Here is a 26849-nt window from a genome sequence, read left to right on the forward strand (position 1 = left end):
CAATATGCCGCGCAAACGAATTGGACCAAAGGAAAGACAAAGACAAAAAGCAGAAAGAACAAACACAACTGAACACCACTGAAGACTCACAACTGCAGAACACACTCCCACAGACAGGAACAACAACAGAACCAATGCAGAGTGTAACGCTCACCTGATATCCACGGGGATGCCACTCAGCCGGTCCGGAGTTTCGACCACTTCGAACCCTTCCCTGGGTTTGCCCAACCAAGCACTGGGCCTGAAACACAGTATTATCAGAGGTTAATTCCTTATTGGTCTTGCTTGTCTGGCCCCCCTTTTCTTCCGTGGGTCCCAACCTTCCCCCGGACCTCTCCTCACCTTGTTTTTTGATGCGGGGCGCTCTCTGTCCTGCCTTCAATGCAGGGATGCGTTGGGTGATGCGGGATGGAGGGTGCCTAGTTGCTTCACTGGCACGGGCCCGGCGGACGGGGCTTGCTGTGACTTCAGTCCGGCCGGTAAGTGGAATGAGTCTTAAAAAAGTTCTGATGGCTCTAGTCCCTTTAATACTGTGTCTTTCTTTCCTTAGGTGATGAAGGTCTTGAGGATGGTGATGCGCTGCTGAAGTAAGTAGGAATGCGGAGCGGGATGCTTATTGACTTCCTTAGCACTAACCAATGTTCGTCTTTTCTGTGTCCTTTTAGGTGCCGTAGTAACCCAGCATAGAAGCGAGCTAAGGATATGAGCGGTGGTGAGAAAGCGCGATATGCGGCACCTCTTAAATGTTTTGCGCTAACCTGATGTGTCTTTCCCCCTTTTTCAGGTCGGCGGGATGCTCCGGAGCAGAAGTTGTCCGATCGACGGGAGTTCAGGTAAGGATTAAACTCTATTTGCAAATTCGAGAGAGCTAAGTATTGCAGAATGCTTACTAACGTCTTTTCTTCTATTCTTCTCCCCTTTGGTAGGGCGCGGCGTGCCGAGAAGGAGATGACTCTGCCGTAGGAATCCGCAAGACTGGGAAGAGCCGGACAGGACTGGGAAGAGCCAGACAGAAGTTGGATGCTCTTCGAGGTGAGTATTGGCAACGAAGTTCTTATTCTTGCAGGTGCGCTGGCGCTGAAGAAAGAAGTGGGCCTCTTCAGGAGATCTGAGCACAGTGAGTGTCACGCTGCAGGTGCAGAGAAAAGCATGTTTCTCAGGCCGGGCGTGGTTTAAATAGTCTGTAGGTATCCCAGGTATCCCTGGGGTGAGCCACACCCGAAAGACTAGACCGCTCATCCAGTTCAAGGAACTGAATTACATGGGGGCATCCATTACCCCATAATACATTGTAAGTCCAATGCTAAGTGGATCTCAGGACTGTGTGTGAGCTTGGCGCCAAGTCTGACTCCAAGTAGGTGTCTGGGGAGATGGAGAGGCCCTTGGGGGCCTACTAGGTGGTCGTGACCTGGCTCCAGCCTGATTTGCCGGGGAGCTGTGGGCAGGAATCGTGACACAGAGACAAGAGAGAATCCCTCTATCTAACACCATACCTCGCAAATAACCAGTCACCAGAACGAGCCAACCCAACCTATAACAACAGACAACCAAACGACGACGCAGAAGAAGAAGGGACAATGCTAGAAATAACAAGAACATAATCGACGCACTAACACCTTACATCACCAAAACAAGAGGACCTTACATTTGACAGCCACAAAAATTAGAAGAGGAACCTGATGAAAACAGAAACCCAAGACTGAACCCAGAAGAACTTTTCAACGACACAGACACAACTGTACCAACACCTCAACAAGAGATCGACCTGAAAGGAAATTGCAACACCAGTCAGAAGACAACGCCGACATTAAAACACAAACCTAACTTGACCTTAAAAATTCACTGCAACCTAATAAACGCAAGATCCATGTCAAAACATTCAACAGAGATCTTTGACCTTCTCGGCGACAACAGCATTGACATCCTATTCATCACAGAAACACGGCTGGATTACAACTACAAAATCACACTCCAAAGCTGCCTCCCCACCAACGTCAAATGCCTTTAGGTAAACAGGAAAAATAAAAAAGGAGGAAGCCTTGCAATAGCATTCAAAGGACACCTGAAAATAAAAACAGACAAACCTCTTAACATCATCAACTGCGAAATCATGGTCATCCACCCATCAGCGAATCCAAAAACAAACATCACATTCATTCTGGTTTACAGACCACCGACATACAATGCAACCTTTGTCGACAACTTCATAGAAGCCATCACCAACATAGCCATCGAGCACAAACATCTAATAATTCTGGGGGACTTCAACATTTGGTTCGAAGAAAAACATGCCAACTCTCAAAACTCACTAATTGGGCAGCTAACAACCATGAAACTACAACAGTTGGTCAAAGGGGCAACACACTCAGCTGGACACCCCCCTTACGCAATCTCTGCCAAGGAAAAACGTATCACCACAGCACCACCGATACAGATACTGTTGAGCGGCCTTCTCATCATCCCATTCATGATCACACTACCAAATCAAGTCCCCATCCAGCCCCCCAAGCTCACAACCATCACAAAAAGAAACTGGAAAACCGTCAAAGCAGGCAGCCTAATGGAACAACTGGAGATGACCAAACCTTCAACTACAGAACTGGAGCTGGAAGACCTAGACGGGGAAGCAGAGCTACTCCATAGATGGATTGCTGATACAAATGGAACCATCGCCCCGGAAAAGCCATTTACCACCTTGACACCCTAACCAAAAGATTGGAAGCTATAGGTATAACGGACATGGCACTACTCTGGATTAAATTCATTCATAGCAGACAGAACAGAAACCGTATGGATAAAACCCTCCAAATCTACTCCATGAGTTAACGACTGTGGAGTACCACAGGGATACTCACTATCACCACTATACTTCAACATCTACCAGACTCCAGAAATCATAATCTTAAAAAAATACAAAATTACATACTACTACTATGCAGACGACGCTCAAATCCTCTACAAAATCGAAGACACTAAAGCAGATCACTCAACCCTAATTGAGTGTCTAAAAGAAGTCTTTAACTGGATGAACGCCAACAACTTGAAAATCAACCCAGGAAAGACAGAAATCATGATATCAAAAAAACCAAGAGAACACCAACTACATTCCCTAGCCGACGGAAATGGGAACCGTGCCCACACCATCTAAGGTAGTAAAAAATCTGGGAGTCCTGATTAATCAAGAAATGCTTCTTCCTCCTTCACACAACAAGAAGAATCTTACCTTTCCTCTCCTTCACCCACAAAACACTCACAATCATTGCTCTCATCATGTCAAGAATCTACTACGCGAACAGCCTCTACCTCGGGATGCCAGAATACCGCATGAAGAAACTACAATGCATCCAAAATGCAGCAGCCAGACTTCTCCCCAAACTATCCAGAAGAGACCACATCACTCCAGCACTAAAAATACTACATTGGCTCCCAGTCAAACATCGCATCACCTTCAAAACAATGTGCATAATACAGGGCAACCAGCGGACAGGGAGCTGAATTCCTACAAAAGAAAATAATCTACAAGCCAACGAGACTCCTGAGATCAAGCAAAGAAATCTGCCTGGAACCAAAACCATACGTCAAGAAAAAACTAGGGGGCTCCTCCTTCTCCCACCTGGCCGCAAAAACCTGAACATCATCCCGAAAGAAATAAGAAACACCAAAGACCACCTACAATTCAGAAAACTACTAATAACCTGGCTCGTCAACACCGCAGAATCAAACTGAAACTAAACAATCAAACACGAAACACAAGGAACATGTTAACAGAATTTAAGGCTGACACAGACAGCACTTAGAAACGACTAAGGGAAACTCCTACAATAACAAGAGAGAAAACGCTAGGTGGAATAGGACACAAGCGACAACCTCATGAGGACAGAAATTAGCATCCCTGCCCAACTCCATCTAGCAACCTCACCTACTCCATGAACGCTACCAAGTGCCATACTTAGATGGAATTGTGAATGTTAGCAGTTGGCACATTTGGACGGAGTTGTGGACGTTGGCATGCGCCAGGCCCGGACAAAGTTGTGAATCATGGCAGGTGCCACGCCTGGACGTAGTTGCGAATGTTGGCATGTACCACCCTTGGATGGGGTTGTGAGCGGTAGCCTGCATGAACAGCTGGATAGGATTGTGAATGCCAACCATTGCAACATCTGGATAGAGTAGTGGTTGTTGACCGATGCCGCGTCTGGAGTGCATTTGGAATGCTATCGAGGCCAGATTTGTATGGAATCATGAACACTTGCTTGCCTCACATATTGTCATCTGCCGTGCTGATTGGCGGTTACTTCCGCGTTGGCAGCTCCGTCGCGGAAGACCGTACCACTAGTTCCAGCACATTTCATCATTACGTGCTGTGTGGGTCTAGTCGCTGCTCAAGATGGCGGTCGCTGGGAGGTACTAATTCATTCCTCTCCCAGCAACCGTTGCGTTGCAACCCCTGAAATTTGGCTTCCGCTTCTCTTTTAGGTCAAACGCTAGTATTTTCCACTTTCTCGGCTTGCGCTTAGCCGCTCTGGTCCGAGTGCCTTGCGTTCTATTTAGCTCCTCTTCTTTAGCAGTCAGCTCCTCTTTTCTCCGGCTGCTTTCTTGCTCGCCCGGCTTTTCCGCAGCGACTCCTTCTTCCTGCTTTCCTCCTTCCTTCTTTCTCTTCTTTTTCTTGCCTCCGCTCCTTGCGGTCTCTCTTTGCTTCCTAGTTTTCTCCGCCTTTCCTTTGCGGAGATTCAGCTATGAGGAAACTCTCCGGTTCCTAAGCACTTCCCCGGCTGGCTCCATCAGCTGATCTTTGAGTTGAGTTTTTTCTGCCTCCCTGGCTTTTTCCCTTAAACGACCTGACCACGGGAACAGAGCCTCAGGACTGCTGGCTTTGAGAGCATTCACTGTGGCTGCCTCTCGTGGCAGGCACACTTCATCTAAAAAGGAGAGAGACTATTTGGCACGTCGCCACCTCAGTCCGGAAGACTTGGAAACCTATGGCACGGGTGAGGAGAGTGGGGAGGAACAAGGGCTTGAAGAATCGCCAGAACAGGTCACATAAAGACAGGTTTCAAAAGTGGGCAGGGGCCGAATTTGGACACAGTTGTGAATACTGGTGGACGTCATCTATGGAAGGGATTGTGAATATCGGCCGATGCTGGATCTAGATAGAAATGCAGAGATGTTCACGTGCCACATCTAGAAAGAACATGGGAATTTAGCACATCGCTTCTAGACAGCGATGCCAATAACCAACCCACTAAGAATTTCACCCCTCTGCATACACCTCTCAAACTCTAACCAAAGAAAACCACAACCCTATAGCACAACAAACCGCACAAACTTCACTACACCGCAACAGCAAAACAAACCACACATAGACTCGCACAACAACAGACAGCTACCGACCGGAAAACACCCCAAGCCCAGCAAATGGTGTTAACCGGGTTGAGGCGGTCAATGGCACATCACTGCTCTCTTGCACTTTTCCTGCTTCCCCCCCTTCCATTTTCAGAGCCGCGAGAGCGCCAGGGGACCACTCCGGTGGTGATAGTGTGCAGTACAAATATCCTTCAACATTAACATCTCCCAAACTGTTCTTTGTCCCCGTCAGATGAACTGCAGAGACTGAGATCTGGTTCTCCAATAGCCAGAACCACAGCTGCATCGGCTCTCTGGAGAGGGGGAGAGAGTGCACGCCACCCTGCTTGTTCAGATAATGTATGGCCACCATGTTGTCTGTCCCAATCAGGACATGCTTCCCCTCCAGAGATGGAGCGAACGCCCTCAGGGCTAAACCGATGGCTCGTAACTCCAGCCTGTTGATGTGCCACCTGGCTTCTGTTACTGACCAAAGGCCATTCACCTGCAAGTCCTTGCAGTGAGTGCCCCAACCCTTCAGAGACACATCCGTGACCACTCAGGCCTGAGGCCAAAGAGACCAGAAATGTTCTCCCGCCATGAGATTGCAGCGGTCTGCCCACAACATAAGGTCGTTGACCACTTGTCTGGATACCTTGAGGGGATCCGGGAGAGATCAGAGGCGCTGCGAACACTGACCCCTTAAGAGCCACTTTAGGGTTCTCATGCACAGCCTGGCCTCTGGCACTAGAAAAATACAGGAGGCCATGATACCTAAGAGGCAGAGGAAGGAAGCCGCTGGTAATGTGGCGTAGTTCCGCAAAAAGTCAACCATCTGTGCCATGCTGTTGACACTCTCCTCCGGGCGGGGCGAGGGGAGGAGGCCTTTCCTACCCGGATGTCTAAGACTGCTCCGATGAACTGGAGTCTTTGGATTGGCATCACATGATATGATATATGATATGATAGGTTATTTATAACGCGCTTAATACCCAGAGGTTTCTAAGCGTGGACCCGAGGATCAAACCTGTGGTGCTCCGTGTCGTCAATGCTTCCAAGGCGACCACGTTGCTCATGAGCTATCCTCCCAAGGACTTCAAGTTTAGGGAGAAGCACAGCCTGTGCAGTAGCAGAAAGGAGTCCTCCAGATGAGACAAAATCTGCCACACCAACTTGTCTCAGATCAGCCAGGTATGGGAATACATGGACCCCAGATCTCCTGAGGTGAGCCGCGACTACCGCCATGAGTTTGGTGAAGACCCTTGGATTGGAGGTCAGGCTAAAGGGAAGCACCTTGAACTGATGGTGCTTGTCCCCTAGGAGAAACCTGAGGAACTTCCTGTGCTTTCGATGTATCGGCATATGGAAATAAGTCGGCACATGGAAATAAGCATCCTGCAGATCTATTGACACCAGCCAGTCGTGAAGTTCGAGAGCGTGAAGAATTTCTCCCAACGTCACCACCCTGAATTTGTCTTTCCTTAGGAACTTGTTCAAGGCCCTGCGGTCCTCCCTTTTTGGGCACCAGGAATACCAACCAGATCTTCTCTGCTTGGGAAGTACCTCTTGCACAGAACCCTTCAACAACAGGGCTCACAGCTCTTTCTGGAGCTCCTGTCCTGGTTGGATTGGAGGTAGTGGGGGTCTGTCTGGTGATTTTCTTGAGAAGAGCAGACAAAAATCCCACTGAATGAGCTGTAGGGCCCAGGCATCAGAGGTAATCTCCTGCCACATGGGCCAATGCTCCACCAACCATCCACCAACCGGTAAGTTGTGGGAGGGGAAATCAAAGAGGCTTAGGAGGTGGAGTCGCCCCTGCCGTTGTCGTTGCTTGTTGGCCCTTAGAAGCCCCCAATGCCCCTCCAGAGCATGAGAACCGCTTCTTTCGTTGCTTGGCCGGTGGGAGCTGTGCTTTCCTGCCATAAGGCGCATATCGCCTGAAGCCTATGGCCCTAGAGGCAAAGCTGAAGCCAGGCCTAGTGATCTTGTAGAAATCTTTGTTTCCTTAAATATCTCCAAGGATTCATTGGCCTTCTGACCAAAAAGGAATTCGCCCGCCGAAGGGCATGTCCAGTAACGTGCTTTTGACATCAGGCTAAAAGCCTAAAGACCTCAAATAGGCCTGCCTCCTCAGCGTTATAGCTGATGGCATTGAATGGCACACGCATTCGGCCATGTCCAGGACTGTTAGCAGCGACTGCCTGGCCACCTATTTCCCATCCTCCACCAGCAGTATGAAACCCTTGTGCTTTTCCCCCTCAGGGATATACTGCTCAGCATTCTACATTGCCTTCCAGAGACCAAAGGAGTACTTAGCAAAACCACTACACACGTTTGTGGCTTTGAGAGCCATACTGCCTGATGTGAACCCTTTTTGGCCATGGCATCAACTTTCTTTGCTTCTCTGTCAGGCTGCAGATTCGAGGTTGAAGAAGCCAATCTGGTATAGACTGTGGCAGCTTGTACAATAGGCCTATTCGGGGAAGGGTGAGAGGAGAGGAATGAAGGGTCCCCCTCTTGCCAGCCTATACTTCCATTCCACCAGTCAGCTCCACCATGACCGGGAACAGGGATGCTGTCACAGAGAGGCTACAGGATCGGCGATCGCCAGATTCAGAGGCATGTTGGGTTCAGTAACTGGACCTTTGTCCAGTATATTCGTCAAGTTGTACCCTTCAACTGGCAATGCTGAAGACTGTAAACCCAAAGTGTCAATCCCTCTTTCTACCAATGGTTGTGCATAAAGGGCGGACTGCTGGAACTCTAGGTCTGGTGAAGTATCCAAACCGCAGGCCTTGTGAAGCCCCTGAGAAAGTTCCAAAAGTTGAGCCTGGTCGTCAAAATAGTCAACGGCACAGGTTCCCATGAAACTGCGATCGCCCTCTCCCTGTCATCTGCATCACCGGCGTTGAAGATGGTTGACATAGTGCTGAAAAAAATCGGTGCGGGAGACAGGGCCGAAAGATCTCTCACCGAGCACTGGCGCAGAGGGCCTGTCATTCGGTGCCGAAAGCGTGGCCATCGGTGTCGACCGATACTGTGGCACCGAAACGCTAGCACCTTGAAATGCACAGGAAGGACCCGGCATCGAGGGCCTCAGTGTCAAGCCATGGTGTCAGCATTACGGCTCATGAGTGGTCGGTAACATCGAGCGTCGCTCCTAGCTCCGAGGCCTGCTGCTTGGGGGGGTTGTGTGGGGTGTGGGACAGTCATCCGAGCCTGCAGCGGCATGCTTTTTAAACATTTCAAGCATGGAGTTTTTGAAATCCTCCCATTCCTGTGGAGTGGTGGGCCCACCCGATGGCTTATATCCTTCCGTCGAAAAATCGTAGTCCCGGCAGTGATGGTGGCGCCTCTTCTACTTGCGCGACAAGCAGGAGTAAAAGTGGCTCCTAGAGTGGGACCGTTTCTTCTTTCGCTGAGGTGTTTCTTTTTCAGGGGTAAGCCCCTCGGTCTCAGCCAGCCTCTGGGGACCAGACCGTCGATCGTGCCAGAGATTTTGAAGGCGGTCGGCCAAGAGCGAGCTTTGCAGGCGATCACTCAAATATTTCGGTCGCATTTTGGCACACAGCACACACACCTCTGTGTCATGACCCGTGCTGAGGCACCAGAGGCATATCTCATGCGGGTCAGTAACGGACATTTTGGTGGGGCAGTCGATACACCGCTTGAATCCCGAAACATGAGTGACGGACATCTCGCATCTGGGAAAAAATATTAATTTCTAATGAAAAACATCAAATAGAGTCAAAGATTCGACAGTGTTCCTAAAGCAGCCTGTCAAGTGCGCAGAAGAATCGAACTGAGGTGTGGGGCGTAGTGACGGAATATATATACAATGCCTGACATCAGAGCCAGAGCCGACGAGCAAGACAGATCGACGATCAATGGCCGAGTCGAGGTCCACTACGCCCCCTGTCGAAAAGAAATCCGAAGCAGGGGAGCTGGATGAGGATATCTATCAGATGAGGAATCTGTGGGAGAAAGGCAATCCATTGAATGAGTCTTTGGCGGTAAGTTCCATTTTACTTGTGTTGGTGAGCGATCAAAATACTTTTTGACAATTCTACTAGTTAAGTAAAGTGTTCTTTTGTATTTCAAGAGTTACTACCCAGGTTTGACGACCAAAAGACAATTCAATGGAAGGTTTAGGAAATAAAAGGACTTATTCCCAATATTATTCTATGGAAGACAGGGGGAGGGACACATTCTTTACATTTACTTTCACCCCCAGCCTCCAACTCTGATTTTCCCACATTAATTGATGTGTGCTGGGTTTGGGGTTGGGTGGGCGCTGGAGGTTGGTTCTGGTGAGAGGTACCCAGGAGCTGGGTGTGCAAGGATTCCTCCGGTCAGGTCCAGATGCAAGATGCAACCCTTGGTGAGGAAGGAATGCAAGCTTAAAAGATGCAGGCATCTTCAGGACACTTCTGTACCCATACAGCCCCCCCTTTTTCTTCCTACACTTATCAGACCTACCCTCTTTGCTGCCTTAAACCTAGCACTTGCAAATTGCTGGCTGCACTACCACTGTTTGTTGTCTTTATTATTTATTTATTGTTATTTATCTGTTTCTCCTCTGCTTCGCACTTTCCAATTCTCCCCCCTTCCATGCACTTCTCCCCTCCCCCTCTCCCATGCACTTGCGCGTTCTAAATGTCACAGTGCCTAGTACGATCGCTGTTTTGTTCTCCCCTGTTCCCCTCTGTTAGGCAGAAACCTGTGCAGTTCCCTTAGGGACCACTGCAAAAGGATTAAGACTACAGGTGTTGGCAGTAAACCCAATTGGTAGCAGTCTGTATCACACAGATTTACCTGGTAGCTGTGGCTGAGCAGCCAGACTTCGCTCAAGAAGAGTTAGACAGTATATAGAGTATACAAGATAGGTACCAAAATACAGTAGCACAAGCAAACACTGACCAGAGCTTTGGTATCAAAGTATATAATTATTTATTTAAAAACACACTTATAGAAACACTCCAGCACTATTATTGTAAGTAAGTTCAAAACAGCCACTATTAATATATATACATCCCTTATTCCTTATTAGACAAGTCTTAGTTAACACCATTTATTTTCAGACAGAGGTGAGCACTTAACTGAAGATAGCACTCCAATAAGTTATCAAAAAAGGGAAAAGGCGGAAATTAGAAAAGCACACAACACTAATACTTTAGAAGCACCCAGCAAGGCAGGAAAGTCAAAGTCTGCTTGTGAGCAAAAAGTTGTCCAGGCTCCCTCTTAGAGAGAGCAGAGCACCAATGCGCCCAAGATCACACAGTTTAAGAGGCTCGAAAAAGTCTTGCAGGGAGTTCAAAAAGGAATTATTTCAGCTCAGAAAGTTCAGTTAGCCAGCCTAGGGTCAGCCCAGGTAGTAAGTCGAGGATTTAATAGACACTCCGTACAGACCGTTGCAAGGGAGGCTAGGCGGACACAGTACCTTTAAAATGGAGAGGATCCTCCAGCGGGGGCAGTTGTTCCTGGAAGCGGGTGCAAGTCGCGGCATCGTCCAGAGGAAGAGAAGATCCCGACGTGGAGGAAAGCTGAAGGTCGTTGCACTGCCAGGGAAGAAACCAGCCGCAGAGTTCTCAGGTTAAAAGTTACTACCCTTTTATTCGCGGTAGTGGTAAATCATGGTATCCCGGTTGCCAGGGTGCTTGGCACAGGCAAGGCGGCCACGTGATGATCCGGGAAGGCGAAAAGACGGGCAAACTGGTTATCCCCACCAGTCAAAGGAAGAAGTCTCTTCAGATGAAGATCTTCTCTGTCGTCGGGAAAAGTGGTGAGACGGTTCAGCAGGGCTCCACCGGTGGTGTCGTCGTTGCAGGTCAGCTCAGCTTCTCACTCCTTGGATTCTTTAGGTCCTGTGGTGACGTCCGAAGTTCCAGTCCCCAAAGCCCTGCTTTTATGAAGAAAACCCCCATTCATCAGTCCTAGCTGTCACTCAAACATGCTAAGTGGTGAGCCGGGCGGCTCACCACTGGGGCAATCATACAAGATTACAACTTGAGTTGCCGAGGCAACTCAATCCAGGGTGCCTAAACCCCCCTCCCACACATCCTGTAGACCCAGACAGAGTGGCACCACTTTTGGAGGCTTCTGTGTAGAAGCCCGACAAAATGTGGAACAAAGGGCTCGACTTGGGTTGGAGTTACAGAGGCGAACACAAACGCAATTTTAAAACTGAGTTCTGGCAAAAAGATCCAACCGGGGAATAAATATTAAATAAATAACCCAGCGGTATCTTTAACATTGCACCAAAATGTGGTGCGTTTAAAATGAATGGGAAAATCCCATAGAAAATATTCCGGTGGAATATTTCACGTGGTAACCACTGCCACCAGCTAGAAACTCGACGAGGGGGGACTGCACAGTGCCCCCTCGAAAAACAGACCCAGGGGCAATCTAATTACCCCTACCAGTACTTCCACAGTATGATGGTTTGTACTGGTTCTGTTCCCAATTTAAGACTAGTAAAGTCAATGGTGACTTTACATGCCCTGGGAGAAAGTAGTCAGTCCCAGGGTATGGAGTCTATGTTTGGGGGTCACTATGACACCCCTGTGCTACTGAACTGAGGGTGCTGTGTAACACACTTACCAAAAACCACATGAAACCCTATGGAGTAAAAGACCCCATAGCCCATAAAACACATTACAAAGTCAAAGGATATCTCAAATCATGTCTAAGAGTGGGAGAAAGAGAGTCTCACTCTTAGCAAGAGAAAAAAATAAACCCCAAAAATCCAGAAAAGCTGCTGGGGGACTCACTAGGTTTGGGAAATTAGCCTTAACAGAGAATTCTCCCTAACACCCTCCCTTGCCTTGTCGCGCTCTGAAACACTTCTGTACGAGCGCGATAGAAATAAAATATCAATATCAATTCACCACTGCATACTACCCAGCTTTCCAATATTAACTTATAAAGAATTCCATCTCACACACACATTCCAGTCAACCAAGTCATTTCAGCAAAGTATGCCATTCCAGAGAATGTGTGCATTTTCTGAGAAACTGCCCAATTGTGTGGTAGTCTGATCGTTTGTGCTGTTGGGAGTGAAATCAGGACTGATATAAGGGTATTACCAAAATGATAACCCTCACCTAGTGTACTCTATAAGAAATAGCTGATGTTAATATATTAACTTGCATGTTAAGTAATGATCCATCTCTCTACATCAGTGGTACACAACATACGGCGTGCAAGCTGAATGCAGCCCTCCAAGTCACCCGAGTTCAATGATGCAGTGTTGCTTGGCTTAAAGTCAGTTTATAGCTTTGCATTCCGACACCCATTTAAAAAATTATTTAAGTCCCATAATACAAATGAATCAAAGTGGTAATGAAGTGTATCACACAAGTTACAGTTACAAAGAAACTGAGCAATAAATACAAATTACACTTCAAAAGCCAGGTTTTATATTTTTTACTAAAATGTGTGCACTGAGGCCTCTACCACTTGTTCATCCCCGTAGACAGTCCGGCCCACTTAGACTTGTGTGGTGCATTCGGCCCACCAGGGAAATCATTTGTGCATTCCTGCTCTACACAGGATAGCGTGTTTTTTGTTGACTGCAGTGACTTTTTTTGCTTTAAACGTGGGGTTGAAGTACTTCTTTCCTTTCAAAGCTCAAAGGGGGATTTTCATTTTTTTTCAACGTAGGTTTTTATTGATTTTCAACAAAACAGAAAATGTAACAACATTCACCCCTCCCATCCCCTTCCCCGGGTTGGGGCGCGCTCTCACTTCGTGTCCTTTTTGCTCCAGGTCAACCCTTTTCCCCGTGCAGCTCCAAGCCGCCTGGCTCCTTTGAAATCGGCTTGGTCCCCTAAATTAGGTTCAGTAGTCTCATTCTTTTCGGGGACCAGGCCATTCTTGCCCGCTGTTGGAGGTAACACTCGACCAGTCAGCGAGAAAACCCTGGTGATCGCCTTGTAGGGAGTATGTAACCCATTCAAGTGCTGCAAAGTTTTCACATTTTTCCCACCCACTTGTACTCCCGAGGAGGGTCTTTCGATTTCCACTTCTGCGCCAGGGTGAGTGCCCCCGCCAGCACCATTATCATATAGACTTTCCGTTCGGCTTTGGTAGGTAAATCCTCCAATTGAGACCCCATCCCTAACAAGACCAGACCCTTATTCCCCATGATTTAATCTCCAGGGTTGTCTTAAGCGCTTCATGAATTATGTCCCAGAACTTTTTGACCTTCAGGCATTCTCACCAAATGTGGCCCCATGTCCCCTCGCTGCCGCAGTCCCTCCAGCATTATTTTGATAACGAGTCATAGCTCTTGCGCAGCCTCACTGGGGTCAGGTGCCATTGGACCATCAACTTCACGCACATTTCCTGTGTTTTTAGGGATCTAGTCAGTTTGGGGATATTTCTCCAGAGTCGTAGCCACTCAGCCTCCTCGATCGACTGTGCCGTTAACTCCTCCCATTTCTTCACATATAGTCTTGCCTCTATCGCCTCCCCCTGTTTGGCCAATGAGTAGATGACCCCCACTATGCGGGCATTCCCTGTGTCTGTTAAGTACTTTTCGAATTGGGACAGGGCCCTAACCGCCTCTCCCCTCCCAGGGGGCTGCCATCACTCAATGCCGTACTTGAATATACATGAACTTTTCCCCTTCTCCCAGTCCGAAGTCCTCTTTGCACTGACTAAAGGTTTTGATTTCGCCCCCTTCGAACATATCCCGAATAATATGGCACCCTCCCTTTTGCCAGGCATGAAATCCTTTGTCTCCCACTCCTGGACTGTGGGTTATCGAATATGGGGGTGCATGGGGATGGACATTTTGTGAATCGAGATTTCTCCACCAGCTCATCCCATGCATCCACCACTCCCGCCACTATAGCACTTAGATACTTACTTTTGGGTCTATCCTTCTTGGTGGTTTCCATAGGACCTCCTTTAGTGGGCCTCCCACCACCGCCTCGTCCATTGCCCTCAACAGCTTTCCCCGGTCATCCCTCAACCAGTCCCTCAAAACCCTTATCTGCACGGCCAGGTAATAGACCCTGAGGTCCGGCTGTCCCATTACCCCTCTACTTCGGGTCTTGCCACTCTTGGTTTCTGTTAATTCCACACAAACCTCCCTGTGTACTTTTGTAGGGCTTGAAAAAAAGGCCTGGGGACCTGTACTGGGAGGGTTGTGAAGTGGTAAAGAAGCTGGGGCAGCACCACCATCTTGAGCACGTTGAGTCTACCCAGCCACGTGACGTAAAGCAGGCCCCAGTCCACTAGTTTATTTTTAATACTCTCAAGGAGAGGCGGGTAGTTAGCTCCCGCCATTGTGGCCAAAGAATTAGCGAGAAAGACCCCAAGATATTTTAAACCCTTTTGCACCCATCTATGTGGATGTTCCATTCTGATCGCAGATGCTATCTGAGGGGAGGGCATCAGATTTAGTATTTCTGACTTATGAGGGTTGATCTTCAGACCTGCAACTAACTGGAATTCCTGAAGCTCTCTTTCCAGCATTCAGAGACTTTTCAGGGTGCTGTATTGTTAGAAGCATGTCATCCGCAAAGGTGGCAATTTTTTGCTCAGTGCCCCGGAAAGTTATGCCCTTTATCTCAGTGTTCGCCCTGCATGTTTCTAGTAGTGACTCGAGGTGGATCGCGTATAGGAGGGGCGATAGGGGCCAGCCATGCTTCGTGCCGTGCTGGACCCTGATGGGGGGTGACAGCTTGTCGTTGATTGCCAGGCGTATGGATGGGTTTTTGTAGTTGGCTTTAATTTTGGACATAATCCTGTCCCCAAATCCCATCTTCCGCATGGTGAGGAACAGGAATTGCCATTCAACCCTGTCAAAAGCCTTTTCGGCATCCAGGGCTAGCATCAAGGCCGGTGCTCCCCATTTGATGGCTTTGTCTATAAGGTAGGCCACCCTCCTAGTATTCTCGCTCGTTTACCTTCCCTTTCTGAAGACTGATTGGTCCGTAGAGATCAGCCGGGGGAGAATATCTTCTAGACTGTTTGCCAAGATCTTAGTGTAGATCTTGGCGTCCATATTCATCACGGCTATCAGTCAGTAGTAGGCACAAACCGAGGGGTCTTTACCCTGCTTAGGCAGCAAGACTACCTTAGACTCTTCCATAGACAGTGTAATGGCCTCTGTTCGGTTCCATGTAATAATGTCCCCTCAAAAATATCGCCATGCAAAAAAATGGCAGTTTTTTGTGGGGACATTATTACATGGAACATGCGGGGGACACCCCCGGAACTCCCAAACCCTTTTTTATTTTTCATGGGGAGCAGGGGACGTCGCCGCAACCCCGTTGCCCCTGTCCCTATATATATGGTCACCTATATAATGTCGCCACAACCTTTTCCCGGCGACATTATATATGGCGACCATATATATACGGATATTATTACCCAATACGCTCTGTTCTTCCAATTTCGTTGTAAAGGGATACCATATACAGGATTAACGTTTCCTTGGACGCCTTGTAGAATTCTGTAGTGAATCCATCCGGGCCCGGGGACTTGTTAATGGATAGAGATAAAATAGCCTTTCTCACCTCCTCCCCTGTTATCGCTTGTTCTAGCTTGCCCCTTTCCTGGCCGGAGATTTGTATAAGGGAGCGCCTGCTGGCTAGATACCCTTACTGCTTTTCCTCTGGTGCCCCCTCGGAGGTGTACACATTGGAGTAATACGTTCTGAATTCCCTGATGATGTCATCTATGTCTGTGCTTGCCCTGCCTCCCTATGTCTGGATTTTCAAAATGGTCTTGGCTTTTTCCTCCCTGTTTAACATCTTCGCCAGTAGCCTGTCTGCCCTGTTCGCTTTAACCTAAAATCTTTGTTTGAGGGACAGCAAGGAGCGCTCTGCTGCGAACGCCTGGATCATCTACAGCTGTCCACGCACTTCCCTGTATTCCCTCCTCGTGTCCTTGCTTCCTCCCGACCCCATTCGGGACATCACTTGCTTCAGCCTCTCCTCGAGATCTAGTTACACGCGCCTTATCTCCCCGTCTCTCCTTGCTTTCTTCGCTCTGATTCTCCCCCTAATGGTTGCCTTGAATGGATCCCACCCCTTCCTTATTATCCCCGAAATATTCTTCTTATTTCTTTCCTCAGCGCTTGATCCCTTAGTAGCTGCGCTGAGTATCTCCATGCCCATGTTCCTGGTGTCACCCCCCGTTCTCCTGACCTGTAATGTAATGGATGCGTGGTCCGAAAGCACCATAGGGCCCACTTCCATAACTGAGACCCGGCCCAGAAGAGGACGTGACGTTCAGGCGTAGTCAACCCTGGATGATGTATGGTGAACATGTGAGTAGGGGGTGTATCCTTCTCTTTCCCTCTAGATGTCTACCACCCCTAGCCTTTCCATTTTTGACATCAATTCCTTCAAAGGCCCTCCCTGTGCACCTTGCAACCTCTTGCTTCTATCCTTCCCTGGGTCCCATGCTATGCTGAAGTCCCCAGTAAGTATTATTGGTACCTCTGCGAATTTCTCTAATCTATTCAGTGTCACCTGGAGGTAATGTTCCTGGCCTTGGTTGAGGGCTTATACACTTCGCCCTTTGCCTTGAGGTTGAGCGCCATGTACCTCCCCCGAGGGTCCCTCGCCATACTTTCTATTGCTAAGTCTAAATTGTTCCGGAGGGCTGTTAGTACTCCTCTTTTGGTCTTTTGGTTCCCTTGGTGTACCTGCTGGAATCCCCTTAGCCGCACTCTTCCCCTGTCCTCAACATTGACATGAGTCTCTTGGAGGGCCAAGATGTCTGGTTTTACGCGGATTAGGCATCTCTCCAATTTTGCCCTTTTTATTGGGGAATTTATGCCATTTATATTTATGGAGATGATCTTGAGCCACCTATCTTTCCCCATCATCCCTTGGGTTGTGTGTCTCGCAGCTTATTTGTGGTCGTGCCTGTCTGAACCCCCCAAACCCCCCCCTCCATCTCTCCCCCATGACCCCCTGCCAGGGGAGCTCAACCGGCCTCTAGCCCCCCCTCGAACCCACTCCCTCAAGAGTTGAGCCCATTTCTGTTGCCAGCTAACGCCCCTGCAGGTATCTACATACCATTTGCAAGATGTAACCCCCTTCCCGCCCTCTGGGGCCTCCATTTACTCACACATTCAATGCCCTCCCCAGGCTTTCCCCATATGTTGGTTGCCCCTATGGTTGCTTATTGGCTATTAGGCTGACTTTAAGTTTTCCCTCCCTCCTCAGTATTGCTCTTACTAGTTATAGTCGCCCTCTTCCGTTTCTTCAGGGCTTTGGACTTTTAGTTGAGGCTGGAAGCCCCCCCTTCTTGCCTTTGGCCAACAACCACTCCCAGCTCCTGGGCGCTTTCTGATCCGTGCTTGTGTGTTCTCCCAGGTTGATTTCCCCTTCTTCGATGTCCAGCAATCCGGCTCCTTCCTTGTAGGATCCTATCCTCTGCTGTTTGCCGTGCCATTCGAAGACCACTCCAAACGGGAAGGTCCACCTGTACTTTATGTACTTGTCTTTCAAAGCCCCCAGAATTGGAGCCATCCGCCTCCACTTGGTCAGTGTTACCTGGGCAAGGTCTTGAAATAGGAGAATGACGGTCCCATTATGTGATATCTGGTTGACTTTCCTTGACGCTTGCAGGATCCTTTCCTTGGTTGAGTATTCGTGGATTACCGCTACCACATCCCTCAGTCTAGCTCCAGGTTCCAGTCTCTGCGGCCGAACTATGCACCCCGTCGATGGCCATCTGTGTCTAAGAGATCGTAAAAGATGCTTGAGACAGCTCCTCTCAGCTCCCTGTCTGATATCTCTTCGGGTAGGGCTTTAATTCGTATGTTAGATCATTTGGACCTATTTTCTTGGTCTTCAGCTTGAAGTTCGAGGTTATGGGTCACCGTAGCCAGTTGTTCCATGAGGGTGTCTACTTTCCTGGCGTGATCGCCCAGATCTTGGATCGATCTTTCATTCGTGTCCACCCTTTCTTCGACCTTGCTTATATCTCCTTTGACAGCTGGAAGGGCCTCTGCTATTTCCTCCCTCATCTTTTGCATCTGCTTTTGGACTGTGTCCGTTATTTTGTCCCCAAAGTCTATAAAAAAACTGCTTAAGGAGTGGAGTAGTGACCACCTGTCAAAGGTTTCCCCCCGGCTCACCTGAGTTCTCTTCTTGTGGCGTTCCGCGGAGGACTCCTTCTCCCGGCCGGACCAGGACTTGTATAAGTGCGCGCGAGTCGAGTCTGACTCCAGCGCGAGCACTGGGCACGGCCATGTTGGAAGTATCAAGGAGCACACTCTCCGTCTGTACCAGGAAGACCAGAAGGGGCTATGTCCATGGTTCATGATACCACCTCTTACCCCGCCTCCTGCATTTTGGGGTCACTCTTTTCTGTCTGGTCGCAGGCTGTTTCTCCCTGGCTAGAGGGCTCTGTGTCACCACCCCACAACCTTTGGAGGCTGGAATCATGGGGCCTTCTGGTCCCCTTTGCTGCTGAGGTGGTCTTTCTCCCCTTTTCTTGGACATGGTAACCTGGAGTTCTCTGTATGCTTGGTGTTCCCTTGGCTTTTCCCTTGAGCCTACGTCCCTGCCCCTCTTTTTGCATTAAGTAGGTGTCCCCTGCGTCTTGGGGTCAGCTTCCTTTACAGTGTTTGTGATTGTGCCCTGGCTGCTCTTCAGGCCAGCTCCCTTCACTTTCCCACTGCCGTTACCTGCTCGCTTTTGTCCTTGGGCGTTAGCGCCTGCCCGTGGAGCTTCCTGACTTATTTCTTTATAGGCTTGTGCCCCTTCTGCTCTGCACAAGTCGGTTGGGCTTCCTACCCTGTTGGGAGATAGTACGAGGCCTCGTTTGGACCCCCTTTGCTTACTTCAGTTGGTCCAACCACTTTATATGTCTCCTGCCGGTGCGTGTGATGCAGGTTTAGATTGCTTGAAGTGATGCAGGGCTACCCTTAGCCCGGGCTGGATTGACTGCCAAGGCCGGGCCCTTCAAGATCCAGCACCCCGCTCGATTAAGGGGAGCTCCCGCTTCCCCCTTTCCCTGACCAGGGTCACCCCCACTTCCTGTGCCGCCGCCCCCTGCTTGCCTTTTTGCTGCTTCTACGGGCACAAGCCATGGCCCAGTGGGGGCTTTTGGGGTTCTCTGCTGGCAAACTGGTCCTCTGGGGAGCAGGGCACACTGTGTGGGGACAAAGTTCCGGTTTACCAGCAGTTTACTTATCCGGTACTGTGTCCTTTGGAGCCCGGATTAGCCCACTTTCCAGCGGCCGCACCCCATTCTCCTGGGTTTGCCCGTTCCTTCTGCTGCTCTTGGCTTCTTACCGGGCCGGATGCTGGTACTGCTCCGGCTCGCCCCCGCCACTCGGTTGCGGCTCCCGCTGCTCGCCGCCTTCACTGGAGGTACCTGCCTTGATTCCTCAATCCTCGCTGTGGGGCGGTCCGGCTTGTGCCTTCGTCTGTTTCCCGGCTTCGGGACACCTGTTCTTCCTCCCGCCTCTGCTATTACCACCTCCGACACCGAGGAGCTTCGGTCAGCTGTTCTAGAATGTAGGCATCCTCTAGGTTGCTGCTGCGTTAGCCTTTCATACGTCGTGGAGCTCCTCTCCACCACCTCCACAGGACTTTATTATTTCAGCAGTACGTGGCAGACGCCGTCTGCCTCTTTCGTATTTCTGTTTGTTGGGCCAACGCTCTGTTTTCCGTGCCATAAGTCTATTTTTCTAGCCTTTTTGCGGCCACCATGGGTCGGAGGAGCGCCAGTCACGGTGCTCCCAGCATCACGTCCATCTTGGAATCCGGATTTTCATTTTTAACACAAATCTGTAATGCTGCAGGGAAACCAATGGAGTAGGGGACATAGTTTTTTCAGATTAGCATTTTTTCAACTAAGTCCATATGGCCTCAGTAACTCCCCTTTGAACATAGGGTACATTTCCTCCCTAAAGAATTGTTTTGTTTATTATGTCTTACTATGTTTTGGATGATCAGCTATATCACTGATCCCTGTATGGTACCAAACCATAAAGATTAGAACTAAAACAAATACCAGGCCAAACCTCAGGATATGTTCCCTACCGTTCCGGTTTTAGGGAATATTTAAGCATGAGAAATCCCTGAAATTGATCAGACCTCCCAACATCTGGCTTTGAGTCCAGTTAGCCTCATCATACATGCAGAACAGAAAATGAACCAAAAGGGGAAAAGTAACAACTTTGAGTAACTGGTCTATTTTTTTAAGTAGTGTGCAGTTGAATGCACCATTGATTAATTGGCAGGCTTTGTGGAGATTCTTTGCTCATCACCTCACATAATTTCTCTTACATGACGTCTCTTACTCTACTATCATTCAATTGTGTTTACCCATGAACATATGAGTTCATCCTTTTGGACGTGGACATGGGTGCCACCTCTATACAATTTCAGTCCTGTATGACTGCCATATCTTCTTGGGTGAATTCCAATTCTTTTAGGGTTAACTCTGATAAAACAGAGGTCACCGTCTTTGGCAGCCATGTTAATATTTGGTGCTCTAAATGTTGGCCCTCCTCCTTGAGGAACTGTCCTACTCTCACTCGTGCCGTGGCTTTAAATTGGATTATTCCCCTAGTGTTCTTCAATTTAGACAAGTATCCTCTTACTGCTGGAACTATGCTCTCTTTGTCTCTCAAACTGTTCTTTTCCTTTCTCACTCTATCCAAATTTGTACTCCAGCACTTGTACAGTCTTGGCTCAACCATTTTGTGTTTCTTTTTTTATTGCAATGCAAAGCAATACAGAACTACAGCAAAATGTCCCAACAAATTGGTGAAACAGTGTGTGGATTTAAACTAGGAAGGTCTTGGTTATATTTTTCATATGTTTATTTTCTTCTGTCAATTACTTGTCTTTTTAACAGTTTACCAATGTTGTATTCTTTAACATTGCATGTTTTTATAATGAATTACTATTTTGCGGTTATTTTTGAAGAACACAACTGAATGATACGCTACTCCACCCACTGACCCTCTCCTTTGCTCACCCCTACTTACCACTGTTACTAGCTTTACACCTGGGAGGTGTCATGTCCAATATACTGTGCTTTCTTCAGTCAGTTGCAGTCCCTGCTGCATGAATTTGTGTGCAACCCATGAAGTACAACAGTATGTCAAGTTGTCTTGTGCAAGGGGTGCGCATTGGCTCCACTATTTGAACTCTCTCCCACTTGGACTTCCTGACACTCTGCCCAAAAGTCTTAAAGCCTGCAAAATTCTACTGTTTGCCTTGCATTTGGACTACACTGCCCCTCCCCCGTTTCCCACTTTTTAATTAAAATATGAACCAAATGCAGATTTAACAAAGGATACAATTTATATATTGCAGTGCACGGTCTTTCATTGTCCCTCCAGCTCAGCTCCCCATTTTCTTTCTAGTTTCACTCTAGAAATCTCTGCTCTCTGAACTCTGTGCTCCTTGTGGCTCCTAAACTCAGTTTTTGTCACAAAGTGTCAGCAAGCCTGATTTTTTTGGCACCCTCTCTCGGATGCTTCCTTACTCTACAAATCTGCCTCTATCCTTAATTTCCTCTATTCCAACTCACGCTCAATTCCTGTCTTTTCTCACATGAATTTGGCTGCTCAAGGCTCTTGTACTGCCCCCAAGGGAATCCTCACTCCTGGCATCTTCAAGCTACTCCTCACATGATTTTGCAGGGCTTCTTTATCTTTAGCTCTAGTCTATAGTTCTCAAAGCTCACACCCAGGAAACCACACTGTGGAAAATGGTGTGCTCTACAAGTGCACCAAATGGAACTTAAAATGGACTACGCCAACACAGGATGAATATCGGATATCATATCTTATCATTGCTATTAAACAGTCTTGGCTAGGCCACAACAAAATCAACTTACCTTCGATGGGTCCATGATAACAGTTGGGACAAAGTTAAGGAAGATGTGGTTGCAGTCAGTGCGTACGCTTGTGTTATTAAATGCTACCTCAAGCTCATCCATGGCTTCCAACAACAAGCGTTCACCTTCATTTTGTAGGTATTCAAATGAAGCTTCCTTTAACAGAAAAAGGTCAACAAATCAATCCATAAACAAGTTTTCAGGTAATACAATCTACATTCGCCTCTTTATAGCACAGTTACTATTCAGAGGCACCTTTCATGATCATCATATATCCATGTTACATCACTCAACATTCGTTCAGCTTGCTTTTTGCACTTGCAACTTATTCTAATCACCTACCTCCACATTTGGTGAGGCGTCCTGTATTTAACAGTGATGCATCATGTGATGCTTAAAAGAACAAATTACTTACCCCTGGTAATGTTCTTTTTTGTTGGCTTGTGTCCTCCCACGGAATCCTCATCTTAGCTAGACTCCCATAGCAATAAGACTTCATGCAGGAGGGAAGGAGCGAATTCCAAGGCAATTAAGTCATCACCTGTTGGAGGACAGCTCTGCTAAAATGAGACTCATCCGCAGATACTGTGTCTAGGCAGACGACGTGGCGCGACAGATATCCTTTATAGGTACTCTCCTCTGAAGAGGTTGCCACACCCCTACTTAAGTGGGCCCTGAAGCCTTTAGGAATCTGCTTACCCGCTGTAGCATATAATTCAGAAAAACAAAGCATTATCAATCTAGAAATGGTTTTCTTTGTTATTCCTTTGCCGGTCTTCATGCGGGTATAACCAATAAACAGCTGATCTTCCAGTCTGAACTGTTTTGCCCTTGCGATGTAAAAACAGAGCCCTTTTGGAGTCGAGTCTATGCAACCTTTCCTCTCCCTTAGATGGATGAGGAGGTGGATAAAAAGCTAGCAAATACATATTCTGAGATAAGTGAAACTCCAACATGACCTTCGGAAGAAACGAACAGAGCACTCTGTAAAGACTGTAAAAGGTGGCTTACAAGACGAGGCACGCAATGCGAATCACTCTTCGAGCTGAGGTAATAGCGACCAAGGAGCCAATTTTCCATGACGGGAGTCTTAGAGGACACAAATGCAATGGCTCATATGGAGAAGCCATAAGAAATGCCAACACCAAGTTCAAGTCCCATGCCAGCAACACGAAGGGGGTCGGAGGGAAGGTGTTAGTCAGGCCTTTCAAAAATGTAACAACCAAGGGCATTGCGAAGTAGGACCCTTGAACTGGCTTGCGTTTAAAAATGGATAGAATCGCTACATAGCCTGGACGGTGGTGACCTGAAGGTCTTGTCTTGTCAGATGAAGTAGAAAATACAACACCCTTGAGGTGTCACATAATAAGAGGTCCACATCCTATGTTCTAAAATCCCTGAAAAACCTTTCCCAGCAGCAGCAGTATAGATGCCTATTTGCTGGCCTTCTGGCCAAGAGCAACACCTCTATTTCATCTTCTGGAAGGTCCCAATTCCTGTACCATAGCCTTTTAGAAGCCAGGCGTGCAGGTTGAGTGTGTGCATACTCAGGTGAAGAACCAGCCCCCTCTCCTGAAAGAGAAGGTCTTGCCTCCCAGGGAAGACTATGTGGAGGACAGATGGCCATACCCTGAAGGTCTAGGTACCACGTCCTTCTGTTCCAGTTCGGAGCAATCAGCATCATGGTTGCACTGCATCTCTTCAACCTCCTGATCAAGTGAGAGATTATGGGAACACATACAGGAGCTGGAAGTTCCAGTCCACTACAAACAGGTTCCCTTAGTGCTCCTTTCTGGGAAAATTCCCTGCAACAAGTAGGTTTGCAATTCTTGTTTAAACTGGACACAAACCGGTCCACTCGGGGGGTTCCCCAGAGCTCTAGAAGGACTTTCTGACACAGCTCCCATTCGTGGGAGATGAAGCCCTGACTGCTATGGGCATCCACTGTAATATTCCGCTTCCCGTCAAGGTGCATTGCTGATAAGTAAATCATATTCTGTAAAGCCCAGAACCAGACCTGCATCACCTCTCTGCACAGGGGGAGTGACCCTACACCACCTTCCTTGTTGATGTAACGCATAGCGAATGTGTTGTCCGTCATGATCAGGACAGTCTTCCCTTGCATGGAAGGCAAAAAGGACATCAGCACCAGGCTGAGAGTCCTCAGCTCCAACATGTTCCTATGAAGTTTTGTCTCGCCCAGGGACCACTACCCAAGCACCATCAGCTCATTCAAGTGAGCGCCCCAGCCTTTCAGAGATGCGACCGTCATTACGGTTGCCAAAACAGTTCTCCTGCCATTACGTTATCCCTACGAGTCTGCCACAGGAGATCCTGAGCGACTTTGCTCAGCATTTGAATCAAGTCCGTCATACTGCCAAAGAACAGCGACCTTTGAGTTCCGAGGCTCCATTGGAACTATCTCATTCTCAATCGGGCCTCTGGCACCAGAAAGGTGCAAGATGCCATGAGGCCAAGGAACTGCAGAAAGTCTTGGGCCGGCGAGTACTGAGCGTTCTGGAATCTTGTGACCATCTGCTGGATGTGTATAGCCCTGTCCTCGGGAGGAAAAGCCCTGCCTGAGGGAGAATCCAGGACTGCTCTAATGAACTGGAGCATTTGAGAGGGTGTCAACTGAGACTTCTTTAAGCTGAGGGAGATGCCCAGCTTCTGAAGGAGATGGCAGGTGCAATTGGGATGCTCCAGAGCTTGATCTGGAGACTGCACCCTGATTAACAAATCATCCAGGTACGGAAAAACATGGATCACCACCTGTCCTGAGACTGGCTGCCATTACTGCCAACAGTGTGGTGAAGGACCCTCGGGTGCAGGCAAGCTCGAAAGGCAGAACTCAAAACTGGTAGGGAGTGTTGTCTATGACCAAACTCAATTACTTCCTGTACTTTGGATGGATAGGTACATGGAAGTAATCATCTTGTAGGTCAAATGACCCCAACCAATCCTGAATTTCTAGGCCCTGGAGAATCTGTTACTATATTGAAGTTGTCCTTCCTGAGGTACTTGTTGAAGTGCCTCAGGTCCAAGATGGGTCATAGATCGCCATCCTTTTTTGGGACCATTTTCATGTACTGGTACCAACTTTATGACACCCTTCTCCAGAAAGGAGGAAAAGCTGTCTATAGGAGGTCCCAAATATGGCCTGCACTCCAGCCACCCATTTTGAAGTACAAGGAACATTCACACCGAGATATGTGACGTATTATGAGCAAATAAACCAGACGAGAGTCACACTAGGACTCTGTCCAGTGCCCATCAGAAGAGCAACACCCATTGAAATGCCAATAACCAGACAACCATGGACAGTAAGGTATCCATTGAGACAACCATACCAGCAAATGACACGAAATGAAGATTGCTTAAACACTGTCACAGAAGGAACCTAAAAGGCCTTAATTGAAGACGAATGGTGACGACACAAGGGCCTGGACGGACGTACAGATGAACGAAACGATAAACAAAAAATGACACACAAAGACAAAATGTTATGAATGAGGATGTAATGAACTTAGAAGGAGAGACGATGTTGAAATATAAAGAAACTCAAACTGAAAGCAGGATGAAAATATCCAACCAGTTAACGCCTGTACATATGCTTGAACCGCAAGAAGCGGAGAGAACAGTGCGGATTGCTATGCTTAGAAGGAGAATTGAGTGGCAAGAGCCAACTATATATCTACCTCAACGAAGCACATTATGTAAGTGCGAGTCCACTTTATACAAAAGCAGAACTAACCCAGGTTACTAAGGGTCAAACAGGACAGGATTCTTATTCCAGCTAAAACAAGAAAAGAGACGGCGGAATCGAAACTCAGCAAGGAGCAGGCAGTGCCTGGGAAATCGAGGTCAAACCAAGAAGGGGAGGCGGGAAGTAACTTCAGAGAAACAAAACTTAAGAGCAGACCAGCCTGTCCCCGTGAAGGTCGAGATAAGGAGGCCCAGGCAGGTGGCAGGCCGGAAGGAGAATTAAATGCACAAATAGAAGGAAAACGAAGCCGATTCACGGTGTACTAACACGTGACCAGCCAAGCACGAAGAGGTACCGACGTCTGATGTCATCCAAAACCAGAAGATACCATAACTTTTCCTGACAAGAAGCTACAGTTTCGAGGCCGACCACAGCCAACTAATTGACACATAGCAATAAAGTACTGATTGATGGAAGGCTGGGTGAATCTTGGGGCATCCTGTATCTGGGTGTCCATTCTGCATGTTGCTAATTAAAGTGGAGATTTATGCTTGGGGTTGTAGCCAACCCAGTCACAGTGGACCAAATAATCTAGGGTCCTATAGTTAGTAGAACCAATGAGACGTCGTACATTAGTGACGTCTACACGAGTAATATTAGAGGGAAGGGCGTAGACGCCCACCCGATAAGAGTTATCCAATCTTCACACTCCATTACCATATACAGATATAGAACCTATACTTAAGTTACCTTTTCCAACCAATAGAATTACATGACAAACGTATGAGTGTTACAAGTCAATGATGAAGAATTTTGGGTATAACTTACAGTTTGAATGAAGATCGTTGGGCGTTGAAGCGAAACAGGCTATTGCATCACTGTTGATTTCCATGTTTCCCCGTTTTTTGTACTTGTCATTAAACTGACTTCCCTTTGCCAAACCATTGATTGATTGATGTTGGAGTAA

The 26849-nt window shown here is 48.0% G+C and overlaps 1 protein-coding gene across 1 annotated transcript in view; it reads right to left on the minus strand.

Annotated features, from left to right (window-relative positions):
* ACACB (acetyl-CoA carboxylase beta) overlaps positions 1-26849 on the minus strand; it is a 3851763-nt gene that overhangs the window by 1339178 nt on the left and 2485736 nt on the right. Inside the window, exon 36 of the mRNA XM_069619430.1 lies at positions 22177-22332. Within this exon, the coding sequence (XP_069475531.1) occupies positions 22177-22332 (156 nt within the window). The remainder of the gene's footprint in view (positions 1-22176; positions 22333-26849) is intronic.

The sequence above is a fragment of the Ambystoma mexicanum genome, chromosome 10 (assembly GCF_040938575.1).
Source record: "Ambystoma mexicanum isolate Mex_15411 chromosome 10, UKY_AmexF1_1, whole genome shotgun sequence".
Lineage (NCBI taxonomy): Eukaryota > Metazoa > Chordata > Amphibia > Caudata > Ambystomatidae > Ambystoma > Ambystoma mexicanum.